This window comes from Rhizopus delemar, genomic scaffold (assembly GCF_000149305.1).
Source record: "Rhizopus delemar RA 99-880 supercont3.3 genomic scaffold, whole genome shotgun sequence".
NCBI classification, from domain to species: domain Eukaryota; kingdom Fungi; phylum Mucoromycota; class Mucoromycetes; order Mucorales; family Rhizopodaceae; genus Rhizopus; species Rhizopus delemar.
In genome coordinates, this window is record NW_027137829.1 from 1,809,002 (window position 1) to 1,833,797 (window position 24,796).

At 38.1% G+C, this 24,796-nt stretch overlaps 12 protein-coding genes across 12 annotated transcripts; 6 read left to right on the plus strand and 6 right to left on the minus strand.

The window, feature by feature from the left end:
- Positions 1-163: 163 nt before the first annotated feature.
- RO3G_04885 (uncharacterized protein) lies at positions 164-1,690 on the plus strand (the record flags this gene model as incomplete). Its single annotated transcript, XM_067659475.1, has 1 exon — positions 164-1,690. One exon carries the CDS (start codon positions 164-166, stop codon positions 1,688-1,690), a length of 1,527 nt encoding a protein of 508 aa, XP_067515576.1.
- A 925-nt stretch (positions 1,691-2,615) lies between these two features.
- Positions 2,616-4,039, minus strand: RO3G_04886 (uncharacterized protein; the record flags this gene model as incomplete). The annotated part of the gene is made up of 2 exons (XM_067659476.1): positions 2,616-3,600; positions 3,666-4,039. The coding sequence occupies 2 exons, from the start codon at positions 4,037-4,039 to the stop codon at positions 2,616-2,618; spliced, it is 1,359 nt and encodes a 452-aa protein (XP_067515577.1).
- A 976-nt stretch (positions 4,040-5,015) lies between these two features.
- RO3G_04887 (uncharacterized protein) lies at positions 5,016-6,655 on the minus strand (the record flags this gene model as incomplete). The annotated part of the gene is made up of 6 exons (XM_067659477.1): positions 5,016-5,054; positions 5,144-5,319; positions 5,378-5,585; positions 5,646-6,165; positions 6,235-6,338; positions 6,404-6,655. The coding sequence occupies 6 exons, from the start codon at positions 6,653-6,655 to the stop codon at positions 5,016-5,018; spliced, it is 1,299 nt and encodes a 432-aa protein (XP_067515578.1).
- Positions 6,656-7,316: 661 nt separating this feature from the next.
- On the plus strand, positions 7,317-7,893 carry RO3G_04888 (uncharacterized protein; the record flags this gene model as incomplete). The annotated part of the gene is made up of 2 exons (XM_067659478.1): positions 7,317-7,513; positions 7,575-7,893. The coding sequence occupies 2 exons, from the start codon at positions 7,317-7,319 to the stop codon at positions 7,891-7,893; spliced, it is 516 nt and encodes a 171-aa protein (XP_067515579.1).
- Positions 7,894-9,793: 1,900 nt separating this feature from the next.
- On the minus strand, positions 9,794-10,599 carry RO3G_04889 (uncharacterized protein; the record flags this gene model as incomplete). The annotated part of the gene is made up of 3 exons (XM_067659479.1): positions 9,794-10,013; positions 10,044-10,331; positions 10,508-10,599. The coding sequence occupies 3 exons, from the start codon at positions 10,597-10,599 to the stop codon at positions 9,794-9,796; spliced, it is 600 nt and encodes a 199-aa protein (XP_067515580.1).
- Positions 10,600-11,423: 824 nt separating this feature from the next.
- RO3G_04890 (uncharacterized protein) lies at positions 11,424-12,357 on the minus strand (the record flags this gene model as incomplete). The annotated part of the gene is made up of 4 exons (XM_067659480.1): positions 11,424-11,742; positions 11,806-12,003; positions 12,064-12,233; positions 12,286-12,357. The coding sequence occupies 4 exons, from the start codon at positions 12,355-12,357 to the stop codon at positions 11,424-11,426; spliced, it is 759 nt and encodes a 252-aa protein (XP_067515581.1).
- Positions 12,358-14,868: 2,511 nt separating this feature from the next.
- On the plus strand, positions 14,869-15,612 carry RO3G_04891 (uncharacterized protein; the record flags this gene model as incomplete). The annotated part of the gene is made up of 3 exons (XM_067659481.1): positions 14,869-14,972; positions 15,033-15,230; positions 15,294-15,612. 3 exons carry the CDS (start codon positions 14,869-14,871, stop codon positions 15,610-15,612), a joined length of 621 nt encoding a protein of 206 aa, XP_067515582.1.
- Positions 15,613-16,436: 824 nt separating this feature from the next.
- On the plus strand, positions 16,437-17,243 carry RO3G_04892 (uncharacterized protein; the record flags this gene model as incomplete). Its single annotated transcript, XM_067659482.1, has 2 exons — positions 16,437-16,528; positions 17,018-17,243. The coding sequence occupies 2 exons, from the start codon at positions 16,437-16,439 to the stop codon at positions 17,241-17,243; spliced, it is 318 nt and encodes a 105-aa protein (XP_067515583.1).
- Positions 17,244-18,741: 1,498 nt separating this feature from the next.
- RO3G_04893 (uncharacterized protein) lies at positions 18,742-18,991 on the minus strand (the record flags this gene model as incomplete). Its single annotated transcript, XM_067659483.1, has 2 exons — positions 18,742-18,905; positions 18,979-18,991. The coding sequence occupies 2 exons, from the start codon at positions 18,989-18,991 to the stop codon at positions 18,742-18,744; spliced, it is 177 nt and encodes a 58-aa protein (XP_067515584.1).
- Positions 18,992-19,914: 923 nt separating this feature from the next.
- On the minus strand, positions 19,915-20,334 carry RO3G_04894 (uncharacterized protein; the record flags this gene model as incomplete). The annotated part of the gene is made up of 1 exon (XM_067659484.1): positions 19,915-20,334. One exon carries the CDS (start codon positions 20,332-20,334, stop codon positions 19,915-19,917), a length of 420 nt encoding a protein of 139 aa, XP_067515585.1.
- Positions 20,335-20,760: 426 nt separating this feature from the next.
- RO3G_04895 (uncharacterized protein) lies at positions 20,761-20,880 on the plus strand (the record flags this gene model as incomplete). The annotated part of the gene is made up of 1 exon (XM_067659485.1): positions 20,761-20,880. One exon carries the CDS (start codon positions 20,761-20,763, stop codon positions 20,878-20,880), a length of 120 nt encoding a protein of 39 aa, XP_067515586.1.
- A 1,152-nt stretch (positions 20,881-22,032) lies between these two features.
- RO3G_04896 (uncharacterized protein) lies at positions 22,033-24,446 on the plus strand (the record flags this gene model as incomplete). The annotated part of the gene is made up of 2 exons (XM_067659486.1): positions 22,033-23,058; positions 23,124-24,446. 2 exons carry the CDS (start codon positions 22,033-22,035, stop codon positions 24,444-24,446), a joined length of 2,349 nt encoding a protein of 782 aa, XP_067515587.1.
- Between the last annotated feature and the right edge of the window lie 350 nt (positions 24,447-24,796).

Below are 24,796 nucleotides of genomic sequence, written 5' to 3' on the forward strand. Positions count from 1 at the left end.
AAATAATAATAAAAAAACTGCGGTAGTTGAACGCGATAACAATCAATGAAATGATGATCAACCTTACGAGACGATCCGAATCAATGTTATATATAAAAAAGAGTTTCTATTCTTTTTTTTCTCTCTCTTTTTAATCTCAATTAACCGATTCACTGCATTTTGAATGCCACACTTAACACATAAAGAAGATGCAATCATTCAACTTGAACTTGATTCTTCTTTTGATGGTATTATGCGTGGTGTAGCTCATGATGAATCAGAAGGATGTAGAGTGAGTGGGAACTGTGTTGTGATTGTTCATAAACCGATCAAGATCAGAAGATTTATTGTTTGGTTAGAAGGTCGTTGTAAGGTGAACATCAAGGGCACAGGCTACGGTGTTTCCAATAATGAAGGTACAGAGACCAGAACACTCTACTCAAAAGACATTCACTTTCTTGGTGATGATGGCTTAATACACATGCTCATGCCTGGTCAATATGCCTATCCCTTTCATTTTGATTTACCATCCAACTTACCTGCTAGTTTTCGCGGTAAACGTGGCTATGTTCGTTATCGGCTGCAGGCTGCCATCTATCGACCGATGTTTGCGAATGATATCCAAGCATCTCGTGATATCCCTATCAAACGATGCTTACTCAATGATTCCAACTGTCTGACTGATATACGAGAGACTCACAAAGGAACTCAACACACCAACAAATTAAGATATTCTGCCACAGCACCTAGCATTGCTTATCGTGAAGGTGGCTTGATTCGACTGAACATTGAGATGCAGTTGACCAGACCCGAGACTCAATCGGTTCGAGCAGTGACCTGTGCTCTTCGTGAGCGTGTACAGTATCGAACGACTGATAGTTATGCGAATACGGTGATCAGCAAGACAGATCATCTCTTTCCTCTTGGTTACAGCACATTTTATCCTAATCAAGCATCTGATTACGATCCAAAAGCAAAGGCTGATTACAATGCTCTCTTTCGTCTCTGTCCTCGAGTGAATGCTGATTTAAATAGTCGTTTGATAAAACTCACACATGCTTTGGTGGTCAATATCATGTTGGAAGATACAATACGTGATGAGGATGAAGAATCAAGTTATGAAACAGAATTGACTGATACCGAATGGTGTTCTGAAGATGAAAAGATGGATACAAAACACAGCAGTCCTTCTTCAACACCTCCTCATTCTGCTCCCAGTACTGCCCCAAGCTCACCTAGTCTCAGTCGATCCTCATCTACTTCTTCAATCACCTCCTTCTTTTCCATCAGTCGTTCCAATCATCTTTCTCCAAACAGCCAAGAGGAATTGGTTCCTATTAAAGACATCAGCCGTCATCAACGCAATCAGCCCAAGAAGCACAAACGATCTGATGGTCCCTATTTGACACTTTGTACTCTCGAATTGCCTCTGGTGGTTACATCGCGTGAGCATATCTGGAATGAACATCTCAGTCCTCCTTCTTATGATGAAGTACAAGCACCCCCAAGTTACAACACCGCTCTTGACCATCTTTCACGTGTACCTACTTATCCAACAGGCGACATCAGCGGAAGAAGTGGTATCAATCACGACAATCAGTTATCTCTTGATCATCATGACTTATCTCAGCAAACATCATCCAGTCCACGATCACCTTTTCATACCGCATTTAAAATTATTTCCAAAGTACCTCATCTTATTAACTCATAATTGCATTTGTATAAAATAAAATTCATTTTATTCATCATTAATATTGTTCTATGGTAAACGCTAAAACTTCACTTTTCTGTCTTCCTTCTCCAATTCCTTTCACAGCGATCCATTCGTGTTCTGCTTGTTTGCCATTGATCCTGCAAACGGGTGGAACGGCAGCTCGAGTGGTATACAAATAATTTCCGAGGGCGAAATACACTTTGTGACGTCTCGAGTTCTCTTTTCTAAACTTAATCTTCACATCTTCACCTTCTCTTTCAAACACATCCAATTCAACCCCAGGAACAATGTGGCTCGTGGCACCCAAGAGGATAAGCTGATTGTTCTGAGAGGGTTCTGGAATATGTAAAAATGTCTTGGTCTCGTGTACCTTCAGTCTGGCCTCTGAGGAAGGATGATAAAAGAGTGCTTCTGATTCATCAGCATACGTCATGTGCATCTCGTTGTCTGTGGCAAATAACAAGTGAGTCTCTTTAGAGGACTCTGGTAAATAAATAATCTGTTCTTCTTCAGTCAAGTTTGCAAAAGTGGTGTAGTGATACACTGTCGAACCCTGTTTGACTGTGAATCGAACCATGAAACAATTTCGTCTGAATTCTAGTACACTCTTTACGTGTGGCACAACTTTTGGAAAAGTGGCTGCGTACAACAGATGTTCGTCTTGGCTGTAAAGGGCCACATTATCTGAACTAAAGACAAGGGCACCAAGGATATTGTTTAGAACACAAAGCGTATATCGTTCATCCGATGTCAGCTTGTTCTTCAAGTTGCGTAAAATCATCACGTCCGGATCATTACCAAACATTCTGTCAGACATTGTCCATCTGCTTAAGGTTGAAACAAGTGAGTTGGCTGTTGATACCCGTTCTCGAACATGTAACAACTTCAATTTGCTATCTACAAACAATGTTACTCTTCACACTCACCCTCCTTTCATCTCCTTACCTTCCCACCAGGGTGCCACATCAGACCCAATACGACAATAGTCTACCTTTCTAAACGCACAGGCCAAGGGTACACCACAGCCAAGAACAAGTTTTTGTGGTCCAACAAGGTCTCGAATCAGTTCCATTGCTTCCCACATGACTTGACCTCGCGATTTTCCACAAAGAGGAATCATGGCTGCAGCAAAGCAAAAGTCAAGTTTGAGCATATCAAATCCCCAATCTTGCAAGATGGTATCAAAGACTTCTTTTAGATAAGCGCGTGCCTGAGGATGATAGATATTTATCGCATAAAACCCTCCCCAGTTGGGTCCAGCAACCACAGGCTTTTTCGTGTCAGGGTCAGTAATCAACCAATCTGGATGTTCCTTTGCCAATCGACTGTTGAATCCAGCAGCATAAGGAGCCAGCCACAGACCCGCCTTGAATCCTGCACTCTTGATCTTATTGGCCACGGCCTTCATGCCACTTGGAAACTTTTGGTTGATCGAAAGCCAATCGCCAATAGCCGTTTGAAAGCCATCGTCGATTTGAAAGATATCAATCGGGTATTGATACTGATTCAAGGCATCCACATTCTCATTAATGATACTCTCACTCACATCACCATAATAGTTGTACCAAGACGTCCAACCATTCACATGTTGACTGAGACCTTGGTGAACCCTACGATCAGGATAGAACTCTGCATACGTGTCCCAGATCGCACCTTCCGCATCAAGGCCTTGTGCAATAAAGACCTGGACGAGATCAATCTCTTGGCCTTGTTCCATTCTCATTCCGAGCACATCCTTGTAGATATTCAGTCGGTTGTTGTTGAAGTCACCAATAAAATAAGTGTATCCGTACTGTTCGGAGATGGATCCAAAGAAGGAAACAACATTTTTGGTATCTCTAAAATGAGTGTAACTACTAGAGTGAATAAAGCCTCTTTCTCCTGAATGCTGAAAGATATCATAATCCCTATACGATTTTTTAATACTCATTTCCTAATTTGTATTTCTCTCTCTCTCTCTCTTTGTATTTACCCTTGAAGATTAAGTTGTGTATACCAAGCGATAGAAGAGTGAATGGCCGGGATCTTGTCGTTTTTGGAGAATTCTCTTGCTTGACTCCAACTTTGAAAACCATTAGCAAGCATGAGCTGATCTTGCAAGTCAGTCATAAAACTAGCTTCAAATCGCGCCAACTCGATTGGCTTTAAAGCCTTGATGGTAAACGTGAGTATATAGCCCCCTTTGTTATCCGTGTGAGGACGAGCTTGGGTCGTGACTTGAACGGCATCTGTTGAAAAGGGGATCAATTCGTTCTTGTACTTGATCACCTTCTTTCCCCCGTCTACTTTGTAATAAAGATTAAGTTGTGCTTTTGAAGTTTGAAATGATGCTGGAGCAAGTCTCATTGGAATTGAGAAAAAAGCGAAAAAGCCGCGTGTGTTTTATTTAGTTCATTCTGGCTGTCTGTTAAGTATGCATTTGCGTCAGTCACAGCGGTAATCAAAAGGGATGTTTACTCCGGGTAAGATAAATATAGACACATCTAAATCCTAACAAAGCAATAGAAACCTGTGATTATTATTTACATACTCTTTTCCTTTACAAACTACTCATCTCATAATTCACTTTTAGCTTTTCATTTAGCTGACTTATTTTCTACACCTATCATTTGTTTTTTTTTCCCAAGCTTTTCTTGTCAAGTCCAATGATAAAGCTGTATTATGTAGCACAACGAGATTATCCTAAAATGTCGTTTGTATTACTTGTTGACAAGCAATCATAAAAAGGAATCATGACCATCTTTTGGTTTTTAAGCACACGAATTATTTTGATCTAATTATCACAAGTAAAGAAGGTAAGATCATGCAAATAGTAAAAAGAAAAACAGTAAAAAAAAAGAAAAGAAAAGCACTAACCATGTTTTCTTACTTTATATGTTTGTTTATTATACAAAGAAAGAAAAAAGCCGTTATCCGATTCATCTTGATCTATCTTTTTTTATATATGTGCATGATTTATTACTGTTGGTTATAATAACTTGTGGCATAATTAGCTTGAGGCTGCTGCTGCTGCTGCTGCTGCTGTTGTTGCTGACCAAAAGTAGAATATGAGTCATAACGTGCCTGTTTTGAATAAGGATGATCATCATTCTCAACAAGTGGACGCTTCAAAGGACTTTGCTCTATTTTTTCTGATACAAGTTCTGTAGATGGATTGAAAGGTATTTTGTTAAGTAATTGAACGTTATTACCCCGTTCCAACAAATATTCCCTATAACGGTTATTAATGATTTTTTGCGCTTCTGCTGTTGTTAAAGATTTTCTTGCATTTTCAAAGACTTTTATAATACGCATATTAGCTTCTTTGTCGTAAAACCCTAGTTCAAAATTGATATAATTCATCCAAAAATACTTGCTTGTGCTATATGTTACAGAATAGTATTCATAGATACTTCTTGCTTTATCTGTCTCTTCAATCTAAAGCTATAATTTAGTCTTGCGCCATCTTACTTGATAATACCAAACCTGTTGTAAATGTTTAATGTATTGAATAGTGAAGAGAACTCTTGCAGGTAGATCAAAGTAATCTGAGTTGATATATTGTTGAATGATGTTTTCAAATGAATCTACATTCTGTCTGCGTTCAAAGTAGATATAATGGGTGATGCTCTCAATGTGTGAAGGCACTACACGTAAATGTAGGTAAATTGGTAAACAGTCAACAATAGTAAAAACCTTTCTTACTTGTTGTCAAAATGGATGTATATGTTGATCTTGCTTCGTCTATTTTTTCTTCTTGTTCAAGAACCAGTGCCAATGCAAGTTTAACGTGAATTTTATCGCTTTTTAAAAATGTATATGCTGCTCTCGTATAAGCAGATTGAGCTTCTGCAACAAGGTCGTTTTTAATTAACCATTGTCCATAACGAAGCCAAAACTCTTCATACTGTGCCTGAGAGAAATGATCATTTAGAAAACCATGTATACAGTGTTCTATAGCATACTATCTTACACATGGTACAAGGCATCTTTCATACAGTGCCTTAATACGAGCTGTGTCATTGGCTGCTTCCTCAAAATCCAAGTATTTAGTCCAATTCTGAAGTTGAAGCCGATCGAGGGGTCTGATGTGGAAATAGGAACGCTTGATCTCTGCTTCGTATACCCAACGTTTGTTGGTGCCTTCCTGAGTTTCTTTATACACTTTGGCTGTTTGGGCATCCAACTTTTCTCTCAGGGCTAGTTCAAGGGCTTCATTCGTCAAATTGCCCTTTTCTTCTTGAATCTCTGCATAGAATGTCTTCAATGTCAGGTCGTCTACTGCCTCGGATGGCTTTGTATTCGCACGAATTTCTCTCCATTTTTCATAATAACGAGCATATTGGTGCATGGGTATCAGAACAATACGGTCCATCAGCTTGAGTAATTTTTTAGTGTCAGCTAGCTGATTGGCGATAAAGTCAATGTATTTATCCCAAAAAGGATGGGCCAAGAAATCATGTCCAATGCATAAGGAGGCGCGCTCAAATAAACTAAAGTAAGAAAAAATCAACATCTTTTTCGATAGCATTCGCTCTTTTTCATTTTTTCTTCCTCTTTACTTTTCGATTTCTTCGTTGTTTGTTGATTTGGCCATTTTAAAGTCAATATACTGATTCCAAAGGTCAATCGAATTATGTATGGCGGTTACTCCTCGTTCAAAAGTCTAAGTATTATACAAAAAAGCTTTAGTCTTCAGGACGCTGAATTGGAATACTATTTTTTTATTACTCTTTCTGCTCCTTGATCACCATGTACAATTCCTTCCCAGTCAGCATATTTTTTCCAGTATCCAAAGCAAAGTGGAAACTTGGCCAAGAAATGATCATAAACAAGCTCGAGATTCGTGATATTTTCAGGAGGGCTTGTAGGTGTAATCTCGGCAGCTTCAGCGATGCGAACTAGCTGCTCCCATGAGATAAAGTCATCAGGCGTTGTACGAACAACTTGCCAAAGACGTTCCCATTCTGTATTTCCAGACATAAAAAGAAACTATTTAAAAGGTTAGTAAATTTTATTGACTTCAGACTTTTGAACGCTGTGTCCGAAAAACAGTCCGCTCTGGCTGGGTGTAAAATTACAATGGTGAAGAAATGTGGCCCTGATACAGTGAGAACGGCATTCCCCCTCAAATGACGAAAGCAAAAAATAAAAAATCACACATCCACAAAATAGGTCACATATGCCCTGAATAGTTTACTTTGTACTCTATTTAATCATTTAGAATTCTTTGTATCCCCATTCTTCTAGAGTTATCAGCAGAGTCAATTATCTGTCTTATTTAGGTTTTTATAGACATTGTCGAGAATGTCATGGCCGCTGATTGCAGTAATGCTTCTTTTGAGATGTTGAAAAGAATCTAACTCTAGTTAAATGTTTCTCTTCAAAATAGAACGTTCAATACCTTAAGAAATACTATCAAAAATATTATTATTGACACTAGTATTAGCAAGAACTGAAATGGATGCTTGGGAGAGCAAGGTCTCCACTCTTGAAAGAACCTCAACTTCAACGTTGATGTGTCTTTTCAATAAATACATATGCTTGCATACGGCCGAGTTAAACTTGAATTAACAACAGGAGCAAGAGGAAATTTTTCCATCTTCATTGATTTTGACAACATATAGAATATTTTCTTGATTAAATGATTCGACGGTGTATTGAGTATCGCCATCCTTCGAGACCATTTCTTCTGGAATACTATCAGCTACCATCTCTTGCTATCTTGAAGCATTTAATAAATCAAGCTCAAAGTGTATGTAAGATCACCACTGATCTTTTGTTATTCTCCAGTTCCTTAAACTACGAAAAACGCAGAGCCATTATAGACATTGTATTGCTGTAAGTATCATCGATAACTCTTATATGTTGATTGATACCAACGTGGATTTTCTTTCTGTAGGATTTTAAAACCCTCTAGAGATCCAATCGTAGATGTCACTGATATCTCTGAATCAGAATTATGGACTATCTATCTTGACCCTCTATTATCTACCATTGTTTCCGATAATGAAAGAAACACGCTCTTACGATGGTTAAAGAAGCAAGCTGAGGACAATCTTTTAAGACCCGACGCATCAATCACATTGATCGACCAGTTACAGGTTGGTGCCCATCTTGGGTTTGGCAAGGTGAAAATTATCCAGCCGACATGTGACAAAGCAGCGCTTTGCAGCGACTCTTTTACGTTTAACCCATCTAACCAAAGAATGCCTAGATAGTCACCTTTTAGATGCCTCATTTAGCTTTCAAATTTATGGTAAGCACGCTTCATTGTGATAGCTATACAGAATTTCTTATTTCGACCTACTACAGGCTTCTCTGTTTCGTTTTATATGACTCGATTACCCCCCCCCATCATAGGCTATACACAATGACTGAACTCGGTAAAATACAGTTTCCAAGATCATTAAACGATATATCTGTCTTCTGCTGCCCCCAAAAACTTGCAATTACTAGCTCAAGTTATAAATGCCTTCTGGAGCCAATGTAAGCCTAGCCTCTCTCTCCTTCGATCACCAAAGAAAGATGAACAAGGTCTGTCAATATTAGTCTTCTTCATGAGTTTGTGGATCCCCACAAAAATCGTAAAAGAACTTGCCATGATTTCTTCGAGTAGTTGACTTCAGCCTTTCTCATTTTCTCTCACGCTTGTATATACACTTACATGCCAATAAAAAAATTAAAAATGGCCAATGATTCTTTGGTTTTCATCAATACTTTTTTTTAATAAGCCCCCAAGTTATTATTTTTTTTAAAAAAAAAAATCTTACAGTTGCCGGAGTGGAAGGTGGACATGAGGTAGTAAAGGCTCTTTCACGCCACGCTTTATTTTCAGATTAATATATAATAAAAAAAAAAATTATTTCTGAGTCCTCTTTCTTCGGATCCTTGAAGCACCCTAAACATTTTTTCTTGTTTCTATTGGGGATAGAAAGATTAACGAAGAAATCCAGTTAAAAGCGGAAGAGCGGGCAACCGCCTCATCCCCACCTTCTACTCCGGCAACTGTAAAGGTTGGAAGGCATACTTGTTCCAATCCTTGTTGCCTTCATTTCAGGTTCTGATGAGGTGGTATTGTTTTCCGTTGCAGAAAAAAATGGTGTTGTTTATGGATTGACTTTCTTGAAATTTATTAAACGGTTTGAAGTAATATCTCTCGAAGGTGTTTGATTTGTTTGACCAATTTGCATGCTTCTTCACCTGTTCAATGTTATGTCCATGCATTACTTCCCAAGTACTTGCTGCTGCTCTCAGTGAGTGCGCTTTGTGGATACTTGTGTCAATGCCTGCGTCTTGTATCATTTGTTGTATCCATGATGCGAATGGTCGCTGGGTTGACAGATCTGATCTGATCCACTTTTTCCACGTCTGCCAGAAATAATGTATGATCCTGGGGCGGAGAGGGGGGGGGGAAGGTTCATTCATATGCTCGCCGTGCGATCCATAAAGCTTTTAAGTGTCCTTACAGGATAGTCAATATCATCTACCTGACTTGCAAGTACTATTTTTGCTGTTTTCCATTGTCTTTCTTTTCATTGTCTTGATGTCAAGGAAATACCCAGAAGTTGACCATCGTCTGACCATTTAAATTCCACATCTTGATATTGCAAACGTTCCAAATCCAAACGAGGCCTCATCATGGTCGCGATGCCCATCCAAATAACCGTTTTCTTTTGTAGTTGTGCTACATCTAATCCTTCATTCTGACCCCTAACCTCTTACATGTGTAATTACTCGTTGTTTTTCCGATCGAGGGATATTTACTTCTGACTTGCGTTTGGCTTGAAAAAATGAAGCTATTAGAGGATCTTCTACAATGGGCCGTCTCTTTTCGTGAATGATGTTAAATACTGAAGCAATTGATGGCCGATACACATTTAATGTAGGCGTAGGTAAGTGATTGTGTGCATTTAGAAACTAATAAATTGCTTTTGGGTTATATACTTGAGGCTTAAAACCATTCTGTTTACACTAATTTGTCCAAATTCGCCATCTATGATCATAAGCTTTGTGCGTCTTTGTCCTATTTGACTAGGATAAATTCCCCACATCTTGAATAGTTAATCCTTCCTTGATACGCTTCTTGAAGATAACATTCTTGCGATCAACGTCCATTTGTCATTGATTTGCATTGCTACCGGTGTTCAAAGTCGTCTCATCTTCAGTAGGAGACTCCACCAGTATTGGGTTGGCTACAATGGTGTGATCAGAATCGCTTCTTTGACTCAGTCCTGTATTTTCCTCAACACTTTTGGAATTAGCTTCCATGGTGGGTTCAAATAAAGTCCTTTCTTCTGCCACTGCTGGTTGAATGCATCCACTGCTTGTGCTTCTGGATCTGGATCTGGATAAAGGCTCCAAAACTTACTCAATTTCTTGTTGTGTCTCGCTGCAAATGTGCTTATCTGGAATTTCTAAGGAATCCACTTGTACTGGAGGTATCTGAACCATTTCGTTGGTAAGGACCATTCGTACAGAGGTAGTTTCTGTCGATTGAGACGACCTGCTTATATATTCTGTATTCCCGAAATGCGATTGCAAATCACTTGCACATTCGATTTGTTGCATAAATCTTGGATCTGTATTGCTAGGTCCTGAAGTAGTATTGATGACGTTCCGCCTGCCTTGTTCAAGTATTTTAGAGCTGTACGATTGTCTGAGTAAATCTTTAGAGTTGAGTTTTGCGTCTGGGTACGTGTAGTTGAACAGCGAATAATATGGCTTTTAGCTCTCTGGCGTTGATGCTGTCTTCTTCCCCCCCCCCTTTTTTTTTTTTTTTTTTTTTTTTTTTTTTGCACAGCAGCTTGCGGTTTGTACAAATCTCGAGCTTACTTCCCAGCCTGAATCGGACGCATCGACGTAAATAGAAATATTTGGGTTTTATTGCTTGTAATGCATTGGAAGGCTATTCTTGAAAGGTGCATTGTTTATGTTTATCTACAATATCAGCTCTTGACAGCTGGATAAACTCAGGTAGCAGGTTGATCCCCAGTTGTGGTTTGAACCTCAGAGTATCCTTGCTAAATCTCTTTGCATGTATCTGACATGAAGTGGGGCTTCTCCTACCGCCGGTATTATCTCTGTTATTTTCCTAATCAAGCTCCCTATCTACCTGCATGACCAAGGCTTTGTAGCTTTCAATAGTTGTCGAATCCTTGACTCTAGTTTTTCTTCTTCTTTCTTTCTTTCTTTCTTTCTTTCTTTCTTTCTTTCTATGGCTGCAGCACAACTGTTTTGCTTTCTTTCAGCAGGTGATGTGTCACTAGACTGCTTACAGATAGATGCCTGTTAATAAAGAGCTATTTTGCTGGCTAAAAAAAAGCAGACATGTTTTACCTATAGCAATCGGTGTCTAATGCATCAAAAGCTGTATCACTAAAAGACCTTATTCTTTGAGCTATGTCCTATTTTGTTTGCTTGTTCAAGGGGAAATGTTTTAAAAAAAGTTTCAGGCAGTTGTATACAGTTATTTGCATGTGGATCGCATTAGATTATTCTGTCTTCTACAACTACGAGGGATTATACTATAGTCATGGAGAAGAGTGATAAAAGTCTATTGATTGATAAGGACATATCAGCGAGTGATAAGTCTATGGTAAGTATTAGAAAAATTCAAGCAAAGGAGAAAACAAAAGGTTCGAAATGATTCAATCAAGATTTTAAAAAGGGATTTCTCTCTCCCCCTTTATCCGTGTCACACTAATTATTTACAGAAAAGAAAAGAAAAGAAAATAAACGAGGATGTGTTTTATTTTTGGTAAGGTTCTGCACCAATACATTCAGAAGCAGTTACAAATTGATAGTTTTTAGCTTTAACATATTCAATAGCCCAAGGAATCAGCTCATTTACAGTCTGGTTATAGACTTCATGTTCAAGCGTAATGTGACCAACTGTTCCGGTCGTATCCTTATCCATCTCTTGATAGGCTGACTTTTCTTGAGTAAAGTCGTGAGCTCTCCAGTCGTTGGTGTCAAGATCCCAGTTGACGACGCTATAACCAAGTTTCTTCAAGACAGTAAGTGCATTGGCATCATAAGATCCAGTAGGAAGACGCATGAGGGCAGGTCTATGGATCATCCGTTAAATGATGTACAAAGCCAGTGAGATAGAAAAAAAAAAAAAAACTTACCTTTTTCCCATGGCTTTGAAAATAATATCAGACAGGGTATTCATTTGATATCCAATGTCTTGCTCGGATAAACCTTGAAGTTCCTTATGCTCATAAGTATGACTGGCTACTTCATGGCCCATATCATAATAATGCTTGATGACCTCCATGTACGTCTTTTCACCATCTGATGTCGTCAACTTGTCAGTCTCAACATTGCTAATATGATTATCATCAGTACAATCTTTTTCACATCTTTTTTTTTTTCTCGCAACTCACACAAAGTTCTTGCCATTGATGAAAAAGGTGGATCGGATGCCTTGTGCATTGAGAGACTTGGCCAAGTCCCAAGAGTATTGGTAAGGTCCGTCATCAAAGGTCATTGCAAACACACCCGGACGATTACAAGAGATGTAGACGCCATCTGCATTGACATTGATAGGTGCAAGCTAATGGGAGTAGTTAGTAACAGCATCCCCTGTCGAGACAGGTGCAACTTACAGCACGAAGAATGGGGTTTCCAACAACAGCAGTAGCTGCGACAGCTAAAGAAATCAGACAACTAAAGTACATTTTGTATGATTTAGAAAACACAAAGTGAATCGAAAACTCATCAACTATTTATGTTCTCTTTGAGACCTTAGACCCTTTTTCATCCATCCTAAAAGTGAATCATCTTGTTACTATTTTCGTTCCAACTTAGCCAATATTCAACACAAAATAAAGTGGTTTATAAAAATAGATAAAATTTGCTTTTCCTGGTTAAAAAGAAGAGGATAAAAAAATTAAATAAAGATCAGATTATCAAATACGTTTCAATATTTTATTTATTTATACTTCACAAGACCACAGTGTGCATATCGTGTCTTGTAGACATCGCTTCGCCCCGGGTCAGATCAAAAGGGAAGAATAAAAAGTAACCAAGGACCTCTTTAGGGTCAAGGATAGAGATGAATAGGAATTAATAACTACAGTGCTCTCGGGCGCCGTTTCCCGAGTTCTTATTTCATTTTTGCCAATTTTGTTTTTCAATTAGTATTTTCTATTTTCAACAATTCAAAACGAGTACTTTTTTCTCTATGACTTTAAGTTCCAGTGTTAGATACAAATGATGAAATGCTAGGTCAAAAAATGGGAGGAAGGGCTAGCTGCTAAAGCATCGAGAAGTAATTCAGGAAAGCAGTAAAACTTATATACTGATACTCAAAGATGTCTTTTTGTATACTATGTTAAGCTTAAGCTTTTTAAGGCTGCAAAGCCTGCTAGGGTTGCGGGCATTGCCGAGCGTACTGTTCAAGGCTGAACACAGAGATTAAGAAATGAGCCTGGTTGGGATATTTATGAGAAACAAACGAACAAGATCAATCTCAAAAAACGGTCAACTACAGGATAAACATAAAGAAATCCCTTATCAACTATTTTGATGAATACTTCCTTCCTTAATCGAGAACATCAAATACAGTAGAAGGTTTGGTGAAACAACTTGTGAATTTCAGATTAAAGGATACTGTTGCTGGTGACTTTATATTACATGAGTGCGATTTTACAATGAAAAAAAAGTTACACTTCATCCTGTAATAAGAAATGACGAGGATAGAGTTAAGAAATGCTTATCTTGAGTAAATCAGTGGGTAGAAAGTGATATGAGGTTTTTTTTTTTTTTGAAGAATTGTTTCTTTATTGATGAATCTGACTTCAATATTAACACGAGATTATCTACTGCACGCTCTATGCAGAGTGCTCTAGCCATAGTCACCATGCCGTTGATTAAGGCAGTATCTCATTCAGTACTTGATGTCATGTCTGCCTTTGGTGTTTTGAATATTGAAATGAGAATTCCTCAGTTTCCTAAAAAAAAGAAAAGTTGAAAGCGGACTCAAGAGAAAGGCAGGTGGCTGAAAACAAGCAACTCCTAAAGGAACTACAACAGGTCGTTATTTAAAGTTCGCTTCAAATATATTGGATGTAACGGTTAAACTACTCGGAAATGAAAGGACTTTCTAGCCATGGATAGTACAACCATTCATACCTCAAATGAGGTGGATAAAATGATTACAAGCAGAGGATATAAATGTATCTATCTTCTCTCTTATTCTGCAGAGATTAATGGGATAGAGTGATATTGGTCGATTGTTACAAACAAAATCAAGCGCGATAAGTTTAACGACAAAGAGGACTTGGTGCCTACGATTTCTGATGGATGCGGTAATATTCCTATTCGCCACCTGAAGGCTATTATTCAACATTCTGTAAATCATTTTGAGAACTGTCTCAATCAAGCTCATATTTAACAATAAATATATTTTTAATAACAAACATCTCTACTTAAACATATGTGTTTTCTTTTGCTTAGAAGGGATGCTAATGAAAAAAGAAAATCTGCGAATTGGGTACTTGAAAATCCACAAATTAGGAAAATAAAAAACCGTGAGTTGGGAAATGAAACCCTGTTAATTAATTAATGTTAAAAGCCGGGTTCTTGCGCCGAGAGCACTGTAGTTATTAATTCCTATTCATCTCTATCCTTGACCCTAAAGAGGTCCTTGGTTACTTTTTATTCTTCCCTTTTGATCTGACCCGGGGCGAAGCGATGTCTACAAGACACGATATGCACACTGTGGTCTTGTGAAGTATAAATAAATAAAATATTGAAACGTATTTGATAATCTGATCTTTATTTAATTTTTTTATCCTCTTCTTTTTAACCAGGAAAAGCAAATTTTATCTATTTTTATAAACCACTTTATTTTGTGTTGAATATTGGCTAAGTTGGAACGAAAATAGTAACAAGATGATTCACTTTTAGGATGGATGAAAAAGGGTCTAAGGTCTCAAAGAGAACATAAATAGTTGATGAGTTTTCGATTCACTTTGTGTTTTCTAAATCATACAAAATGTACTTTAGTTGTCTGATTTCTTTAGCTGTCGCAGCTACTGCTGTTGTTGGAAACCCCATTCTTCGTGCTGTAAGTTGCACCTGTCTCGACAGGGGATGCTGTTACTAACTACTCCCATTAGCTTGCACCTATCAATGTCAATGCAGATGGCGTCTACATCTCTTGTAATCGTCCGGGTGTGTTTGCAATGACCTTTGATGACGGACCTTACCAATACTCTTGGGACTTGGCCAAGTCTCTCAATGCACAAGGCATCCGATCCACCTTTTTCATCAATGGCAAGAACTTTGTGTGAGTTGCGAGAAAAAAAAAAAGATGTGAAAAAGATTGTACTGATGATAATCATATTAGCAATGTTGAGACTGACAAGTTGACGACATCAGATGGTGAAAAGACGTACATGGAGGTCATCAAGCATTATTATGATATGGGCCATGAAGTAGCCAGTCATACTTATGAGCATAAGGAACTTCAAGGTTTATCCGAGCAAGACATTGGATATCAAATGAATACCCTGTCTGATATTATTTTCAAAGCCATGGGAAAAAGGTAAGTTTTTTTTTTTTTTTCTATCTCACTGGCTTTGTACATCATTTAACGGATGATCCATAGACCTGCCCTCATGCGTCTTCCTACTGGATCTTATGATGCCAATGCACTTACTGTCTTGAAGAAACTTGGTTATAGCGTCGTCAACTGGGATCTTGACACCAACGACTGGAGAGCTCACGACTTTACTCAAGAAAAGTCAGCCTATCAAGAGATGGATAAGGATACGACCGGAACAGTTGGTCACATTACGCTTGAACATGAAGTCTATAACCAGACTGTAAATGAGCTGATTCCTTGGGCTATTGAATATGTTAAAGCTAAAAACTATCAATTTGTAACTGCTTCTGAATGTATTGGTGCAGAACCTTACCAAAAATAAAACACATCCTCGTTTATTTTCTTTTCTTTTCTTTTCTGTAAATAATTAGTGTGACACGGATAAAGGGGGAGAGAGAAATCCCTTTTTAAAATCTTGATTGAATCATTTCGAACCTTTTGTTTTCTCCTTTGCTTGAATTTTTCTAATACTTACCATAGACTTATCACTCGCTGATATGTCCTTATCAATCAATAGACTTTTATCACTCTTCTCCATGACTATAGTATAATCCCTCGTAGTTGTAGAAGACAGAATAATCTAATGCGATCCACATGCAAATAACTGTATACAACTGCCTGAAACTTTTTTTAAAACATTTCCCCTTGAACAAGCAAACAAAATAGGACATAGCTCAAAGAATAAGGTCTTTTAGTGATACAGCTTTTGATGCATTAGACACCGATTGCTATAGGTAAAACATGTCTGCTTTTTTTTAGCCAGCAAAATAGCTCTTTATTAACAGGCATCTATCTGTAAGCAGTCTAGTGACACATCACCTGCTGAAAGAAAGCAAAACAGTTGTGCTGCAGCCATAGAAAGAAAGAAAGAAAGAAAGAAAGAAAGAAAGAAAGAAGAAGAAAAACTAGAGTCAAGGATTCGACAACTATTGAAAGCTACAAAGCCTTGGTCATGCAGGTAGATAGGGAGCTTGATTAGGAAAATAACAGAGATAATACCGGCGGTAGGAGAAGCCCCACTTCATGTCAGATACATGCAAAGAGATTTAGCAAGGATACTCTGAGGTTCAAACCACAACTGGGGATCAACCTGCTACCTGAGTTTATCCAGCTGTCAAGAGCTGATATTGTAGATAAACATAAACAATGCACCTTTCAAGAATAGCCTTCCAATGCATTACAAGCAATAAAACCCAAATATTTCTATTTACGTCGATGCGTCCGATTCAGGCTGGGAAGTAAGCTCGAGATTTGTACAAACCGCAAGCTGCTGTGCAAAAAAAAAAAAAAAAAAAAAAAAAAAAAAAGGGGGGGGGGAAGAAGACAGCATCAACGCCAGAGAGCTAAAAGCCATATTATTCGCTGTTCAACTACACGTACCCAGACGCAAAACTCAACTCTAAAGATTTACTCAGACAATCGTACAGCTCTAAAATACTTGAACAAGGCAGGCGGAACGTCATCAATACTACTTCAGGACCTAGCAATACAGATCCAAGATTTATGCAACAAATCGAATGTGCAAGTGATTTGCAATCGCATTTCGGGAATACAGAATATATAAGCAGGTCGTCTCAATCGACAGAAACTACCTCTGTACGAATGGTCCTTACCAACGAAATGGTTCAGATACCTCCAGTACAAGTGGATTCCTTAGAAATTCCAGATAAGCACATTTGCAGCGAGACACAACAAGAAATTGAGTAAGTTTTGGAGCCTTTATCCAGATCCAGATCCAGAAGCACAAGCAGTGGATGCATTCAACCAGCAGTGGCAGAAGAAAGGACTTTATTTGAACCCACCATGGAAGCTAATTCCAAAAGTGTTGAGGAAAATACAGGACTGAGTCAAAGAAGCGATTCTGATCACACCATTGTAGCCAACCCAATACTGGTGGAGTCTCCTACTGAAGATGAGACGACTTTGAACACCGGTAGCAATGCAAATCAATGACAAATGGACGTTGATCGCAAGAATGTTATCTTCAAGAAGCGTATCAAGGAAGGATTAACTATTCAAGATGTGGGGAATTTATCCTAGTCAAATAGGACAAAGACGCACAAAGCTTATGATCATAGATGGCGAATTTGGACAAATTAGTGTAAACAGAATGGTTTTAAGCCTCAAGTATATAACCCAAAAGCAATTTATTAGTTTCTAAATGCACACAATCACTTACCTACGCCTACATTAAATGTGTATCGGCCATCAATTGCTTCAGTATTTAACATCATTCACGAAAAGAGACGGCCCATTGTAGAAGATCCTCTAATAGCTTCATTTTTTCAAGCCAAACGCAAGTCAGAAGTAAATATCCCTCGATCGGAAAAACAACGAGTAATTACACATGTAAGAGGTTAGGGGTCAGAATGAAGGATTAGATGTAGCACAACTACAAAAGAAAACGGTTATTTGGATGGGCATCGCGACCATGATGAGGCCTCGTTTGGATTTGGAACGTTTGCAATATCAAGATGTGGAATTTAAATGGTCAGACGATGGTCAACTTCTGGGTATTTCCTTGACATCAAGACAATGAAAAGAAAGACAATGGAAAACAGCAAAAATAGTACTTGCAAGTCAGGTAGATGATATTGACTATCCTGTAAGGACACTTAAAAGCTTTATGGATCGCACGGCGAGCATATGAATGAACCTTCCCCCCCCCCTCTCCGCCCCAGGATCATACATTATTTCTGGCAGACGTGGAAAAAGTGGATCAGATCAGATCTGTCAACCCAGCGACCATTCGCATCATGGATACAACAAATGATACAAGACGCAGGCATTGACACAAGTATCCACAAAGCGCACTCACTGAGAGCAGCAGCAAGTACTTGGGAAGTAATGCATGGACATAACATTGAACAGGTGAAGAAGCATGCAAATTGGTCAAACAAATCAAACACCTTCGAGAGATATTACTTCAAACCGTTTAATAAATTTCAAGAAAGTCAATCCATAAACAACACCATTTTTTTCTGCAACGGAAAACAATACCACCTCATCAGAACCTGAAATGAAGGCAACAAGGATTGGAACAAGTATGCCTTCCAACCTTTACAGTTGCCGGAGTAGAAGGTGGGGATGAGGCGGTTGCCCGCTCTTCCGCTTTTAACTGGATTTCTTCGTTAATCTTTCTATCCCCAATAGAAACAAGAAAAAATGTTTAGGGTGCTTCAAGGATCCGAAGAAAGAGGACTCAGAAATAATTTTTTTTTTTATTATATATTAATCTGAAAATAAAGCGTGGCGTGAAAGAGCCTTTACTACCTCATGTCCACCTTCCACTCCGGCAACTGTAAGATTTTTTTTTTTAAAAAAAATAATAACTTGGGGGCTTATTAAAAAAAAGTATTGATGAAAACCAAAGAATCATTGGCCATTTTTAATTTTTTTATTGGCATGTAAGTGTATATACAAGCGTGAGAGAAAATGAGAAAGGCTGAAGTCAACTACTCGAAGAAATCATGGCAAGTTCTTTTACGATTTTTGTGGGGATCCACAAACTCATGAAGAAGACTAATATTGACAGACCTTGTTCATCTTTCTTTGGTGATCGAAGGAGAGAGAGGCTAGGCTTACATTGGCTCCAGAAGGCATTTATAACTTGAGCTAGTAATTGCAAGTTTTTGGGGGCAGCAGAAGACAGATATATCGTTTAATGATCTTGGAAACTGTATTTTACCGAGTTCAGTCATTGTGTATAGCCTATGATGGGGGGGGGTAATCGAGTCATATAAAACGAAACAGAGAAGCCTGTAGTAGGTCGAAATAAGAAATTCTGTATAGCTATCACAATGAAGCGTGCTTACCATAAATTTGAAAGCTAAATGAGGCATCTAAAAGGTGACTATCTAGGCATTCTTTGGTTAGATGGGTTAAACGTAAAAGAGTCGCTGCAAAGCGCTGCTTTGTCACATGTCGGCTGGATAATTTTCACCTTGCCAAACCCAAGATGGGCACCAACCTGTAACTGGTCGATCAATGTGATTGATGCGTCGGGTCTTAAAAGATTGTCCTCAGCTTGCTTCTTTAACCATCGTAAGAGCGTGTTTCTTTCATTATCGGAAACAATGGTAGATAATAGAGGGTCAAGATAGATAGTCCATAATTCTGATTCAGAGATATCAGTGACATCTACGATTGGATCTCTAGAGGGTTTTAAAATCCTACAGAAAGAAAATCCACGTTGGTATCAATCAACATATAAGAGTTATCGATGATACTTACAGCAATACAATGTCTATAATGGCTCTGCGTTTTTCGTAGTTTAAGGAACTGGAGAATAACAAAAGATCAGTGGTGATCTTACATACACTTTGAGCTTGATTTATTAAATGCTTCAATATGAGGTTTAGCTGCATCAATTCCTCACTGGTAAAATCAAACGAGAGATCAATTGACATTCGTACTTGTTCATTTAGGATGTGCTTGATATGTTTGTCAGTGAACACTTCCTTCATCATTTTGCTGTATTGCAATGGTTTTGGAATTAGTATGTGGTTTAAGGCAGCTAACTCTTGCACATGGCTCTCAAGTGGGATAAAGCCTTCAGACTTAACAAACTGCTCGACACGTTGACGATATTCAGTGAACAGGTTTGTAATATTAATGCCATTCTCTAGAATCCAAGGCTCTGCTTCGGGACCTTCAACTTCCTCGGTTTCATTGATTTCATTTTGATCATCATCTTCATGATAATCAGTAGTTTTTCAACAGATTCCATAGCTTTTTTAAAGGCATGAATTTTTGAGCGTTGAAGGAATATTTGTGTGTATTCAGTTGTGAATGACGATGGATATTTGTTAATTTGAGGACCAACAAAGACTGTAGGCATATTGGAGGAAATTGTTGCAGGGCAGGTGATTAAAAGGTTCATCGTATTGGAACCAATGATTAATTTCTTCATGGATTTTTTACCATCAGAGGTAATGAAAACAGAGCAAGATAATCCGTTGTAAAAGCATTTTGATGATGGGACTGAGTCAATATCCGATTCCGCATGAATATCAATAGAGAGCATACCGTGAATAAACCTCATATGATATCAAAAGCAAACGCAGTTTGTCATAAGCAATTGCACCCGTAAGCAATTTTGCAACTAAATAGAGTTTTTCAGGCTTCAGTCGAAAGTCAATATTGACCAACTTTGTAATGGTATCATCTACTTCTCCATATTGTCCCAGCGTATTGAGTAAATTGGGAATGCATGAGTCTGATATGTGGTCTTCAATCACCTTCACGTTTATCAATTTATCATTCTGTTCGCAATTTCCACAATTTTTTTTTCAAGGTAAGGCACAGATAGCTGAATATCAGCAGTTATGATGGTTGACCTGGTATTTGCATCAAACTGAAGTTCTTTGGAAATGTCCGTAATCAGATCACGATGAAATAGGCCATGTATGCTCTTTTCTGTTGATTTCCAGCTTTGCGTAACTGGATCTTCACAGGTTGGCATTTTATCATGAGAGTTGAGTACAAGCAAGCCTCATCTTCTATTCGCAGAGCCCTTTTGCAACCATCTCTTGAAGAAGACATGGTCTTACTTCTCTTCTCGAAGATCCTTTACACAAGAAATCTTTGATCTTATCTCGCAAAGTATCCGAAATTGACATAGGTTGTGATCAGAGTAGGACCCAAGAGTATGATTGTGGTCATTCTTTCGTGTAAACTCAACAATACTTGGATCAGAGATGCGACATGTAACCATAATGATGGCGTTACAGCCGATTTTCTTTGAATTTTTTTGTACTGGTCGACCATTGTCATCGTTCGTTCTGGCCTTAGACACATAAGTGTCGGGTCCACGATGACACACATATTTTTTACTCCACAAAATCGTCTTATGACAGCCTATGAAGAGCTCTCAGTTTCCTTAACTCTGAACCCTTTGTTTATCCAGTGAACACACGTAGAATCCTCCAGTTTTTTAAGCTCCTTCTCCCAATTATCTTTGCTGACTTCCATCTTTTCAAAGTCTGAATATTGAGTAAAATCTAGTTACTGAAGTTGACATGATTAAATGAAATGAGCATTGCTAGTTCTAAAATTAAAAAAACGTAAAGAAGTATTTCAAATAAATTGCAAAGTAAACTATTCAGGACATATGTGACCTTTTTTGTGGATGTGTGATTTTTTCTTATTTTTTTGCTTTCGTCATTTGAGGGGCCAAATAAGGGAATGCGTCTTCTACAAATAAAATGGATTATTGGTTTACGAAAAGTTTCCCCTTATTTTAATTGTATATGGAATGCATTATTTGATCTTCTTACAAATAGAAAATAATGTAATATACTGAATTACATAAAAATGAAAATCTAATCAATTTTTTACTTTTATAGCCTTCTTATTATTTTGTGATATGAGGTGATTATCTTTGTCCTAAATTGTGGTAACAAATTGAGTTCCTTTTACTAATTTAATAATTACAATAATAAGCCCCATGCACCAGAATAAGCGAGTAAGCAATTAAAAATTACAAAATAAACAAACAAACCAAAAAAAGATAGACTTTTTACTTTAAAAAAGTGTTTTAAAGCGAATACGCATGGTTCTTCTTTCTCAGCCTAACTATTAGATTAAAGCCATGTGTAGTGACGCATATGATTATCCAATCGGCAAAATTTATTTTTTAACCAACAAAAAATAAGAAACCTTTTGTTCCACTTCTTTTTTTTTTTTTTTTTTCTTTCTTTTTTTCTTCTCTTTTTATAAGTGATTATTAGACACATACGCTATGTCAGAGTCTACTTATGAAGCATCTTCGTCTTTATTGGCATCCAGAGCTTCACTTAGAAGAAATTCAGCACCTAGTATTGATGATGCTTCTATTACATTTAATTCACCTGTAGCTTCTCCCACTCCTTCTCCCACAACAACTGCAGCTAGAACTCATCAACATCGATTAAATGCAGCCCAAGAACAAAGGACATACCATGACAGCTGTCAACGTCTGATTTCTCACATTTCCTCTACTATTGGTCTTTGTACAGACTTGAACAAAGGAAACAAGGGCAAGTACCCCATGTATTACCCACAATCGACTCAGTCAACAAAGAAAGTAACTCGTTCACAAACCATGGACAGTTCAGCCATTTTAGAAGCTGCTCGACACACTACTTTCCAACCCAATCTTTTCAATACAGACTTAAACATATTAGGATTAGACTTAAAGATGGGTCATACCTCAACAGACCTCAATGCACTCGAAACTCAATCCATCACAAATCTCTTAAGCGACCGTCTAAACACTAGTCTTCGTTATTTGGAAAAGCTTCAGAGTCGTGTAGCCGATACCTCATCCAAGGTCCTGGTTACCGGCGACTTGAACTCGGGTAAATCCACTTTTGTCAATGCTCTTTTAAAGCGAGATATTTTACCCGCAGACCAACAACCTTGTACAAGCATCTTTTGCGAAGTTTTGGATGCTATGTTGAATGATGGACTTGAAGAGGTGCATGCCATCCCCTGTGTTGAAAAATACAATCGTTTGGACCCTGACACTTACCACGTGATCGAGATGCGTCACCTGTACAAGGTAATTACCGAAGATTTTGAACAATACAAGATGCTCAAGATATATGCCAACGATGCTCGTAACAGCCAAGAAAGCTTGCTTCACAATGGTGTAGTTGATATTGCGTTGATTGACTCGCCTGGTTTGAACACTGATTCAGTCAAGACAACAGCTGTTTTTGCCCGTCAAGAAGAGATTGATGTGGTTGTCTTTGTTGTCAGCGCTGAAAACCACTTTACACTTTCTGTAATGTTTTTAATAATCATTATTAGCATAAAACATGAAACTAATCTTTTTTTTTATGAAATCAGGGCAAAGAGTTTTTATGGAATGCAGCCAATGAAAAAACACACATCTTTATCGTTGTCAACCGATTTGATTCCATAAAAGACAAAGACCGCTGTAAACGTTTGATTCTCGAGCAAATCCGTCAGTTGAGCCCTGCAACCTATGCAGATGCTGATGACCTTGTTCACTTTGTCAGTGCGGGTAACGTGGACCTTGAGCCTGGTTCTCGTAAACTTGATGCTCCTGACTTTGCCCGTTTAGAACAGCGTTTGAGAGCTTTTGTACTCGAAAACCGTACAAAATCCAAATTGCTTCCTGCCAAAAACTATCTAGTTAATCTTTTGCTTGATATCAATGTCCTTTCGTTAGCAAACAAGACAAAATCCACAGAAGACCACGCTCGTGCAACCCAAGAGCTCGAACAAGATCTACCTGCTTATGAACATCTTTTGCGAATCAGGGACCGTATGCTTCGACAAGTAGAGAAGGTAGCTGAAAACACCGTTTCCTCAATTCAGAGACACGCCAACAATAAGTTGAACCAAGCTGTTGAAAATATTGGTAGTGCCATTCATACCATTGAATACCCAGGCATTTTACTTGTCTGGCAATATGCCCAAGATATTGCTGACTCCATGTGCCAAAAGCTCTTGAAGGACATCAAGCAAGAAGAATCCCATGCTCGACGTGAAGCTAGTGACTGTTTAGAACGTATCCATGAAATGGGTACTGAACATTTGGGACAATATCCCATCATGGCTGATGTGAACAAGCTCTGTGTTAAACCCAAAGGACTCACCATTACTGTTGAAGCTACAGATTTTTTCGATCTTGTCTTGGATGATAAATTATCTGGTGCCGCTTTATCACTAGGTGCTGCCACCATGGTTGGTGGTCGCATGCTCGGTTTCAAGGATGCTGTGTCCAGTCTTTGGAGTGTTTCTAATATCATAGAGTCTCCTAATGTGCGTCGATGGGTGGTTCCAGTCGTTGGTATTGCCAGTGTGGGTTTCTTAGTCTATGTGGTGAGTGATATGCGTCATGCGGTCGAACGTAAACTAGTCAAGAAATTCAAAAATGCTGCTCGTGAGACAGGTTATATTGAGATCCAAAGTCATCGTATTGCTCGTGAGTCTCGAAAGATTTTGCGTGTTGAAGGATGGGAAATTCAAAATAGAATCCAAAAAGCAATTGAAGATAAGGAGTACAAGAGAGATGAAACACAGGCATTTGCGGAATCTTCACGAGAAACGGCTGAATTCTTTGCTTCTATCTTGGAAAAGTCTGAATTGTTACTAGAAAAGGTCAAGATGGTTGTGACAGATACTAAAGAATCTTTTGCTTAAGAAAAAAAATATACGTTCTCATTTATTATTTATTATTCAATTAAAAACCACTATATCATCTGCCTAATATTTTTATAGTTCAATTTAATGTACAAATCGCTAATTTGACTATTCAACTTGCGTCAAATAAATAACGTGAACACCTATGTATCATATCTTTGCCACTATATCTTCCAATCTAAGTTAAAAACAAATCAACTAGCATACTAGCAATGGTTGTTGATAACACAAAAATACTACAACATATCCCTTCTTATAATAAGCTTAATTTCCACATAGATAGAACATGATGTATATGAAACTTTTTTTTATTCCCTACTAAAAAAGAATAAAATGTACAATAGTTTACA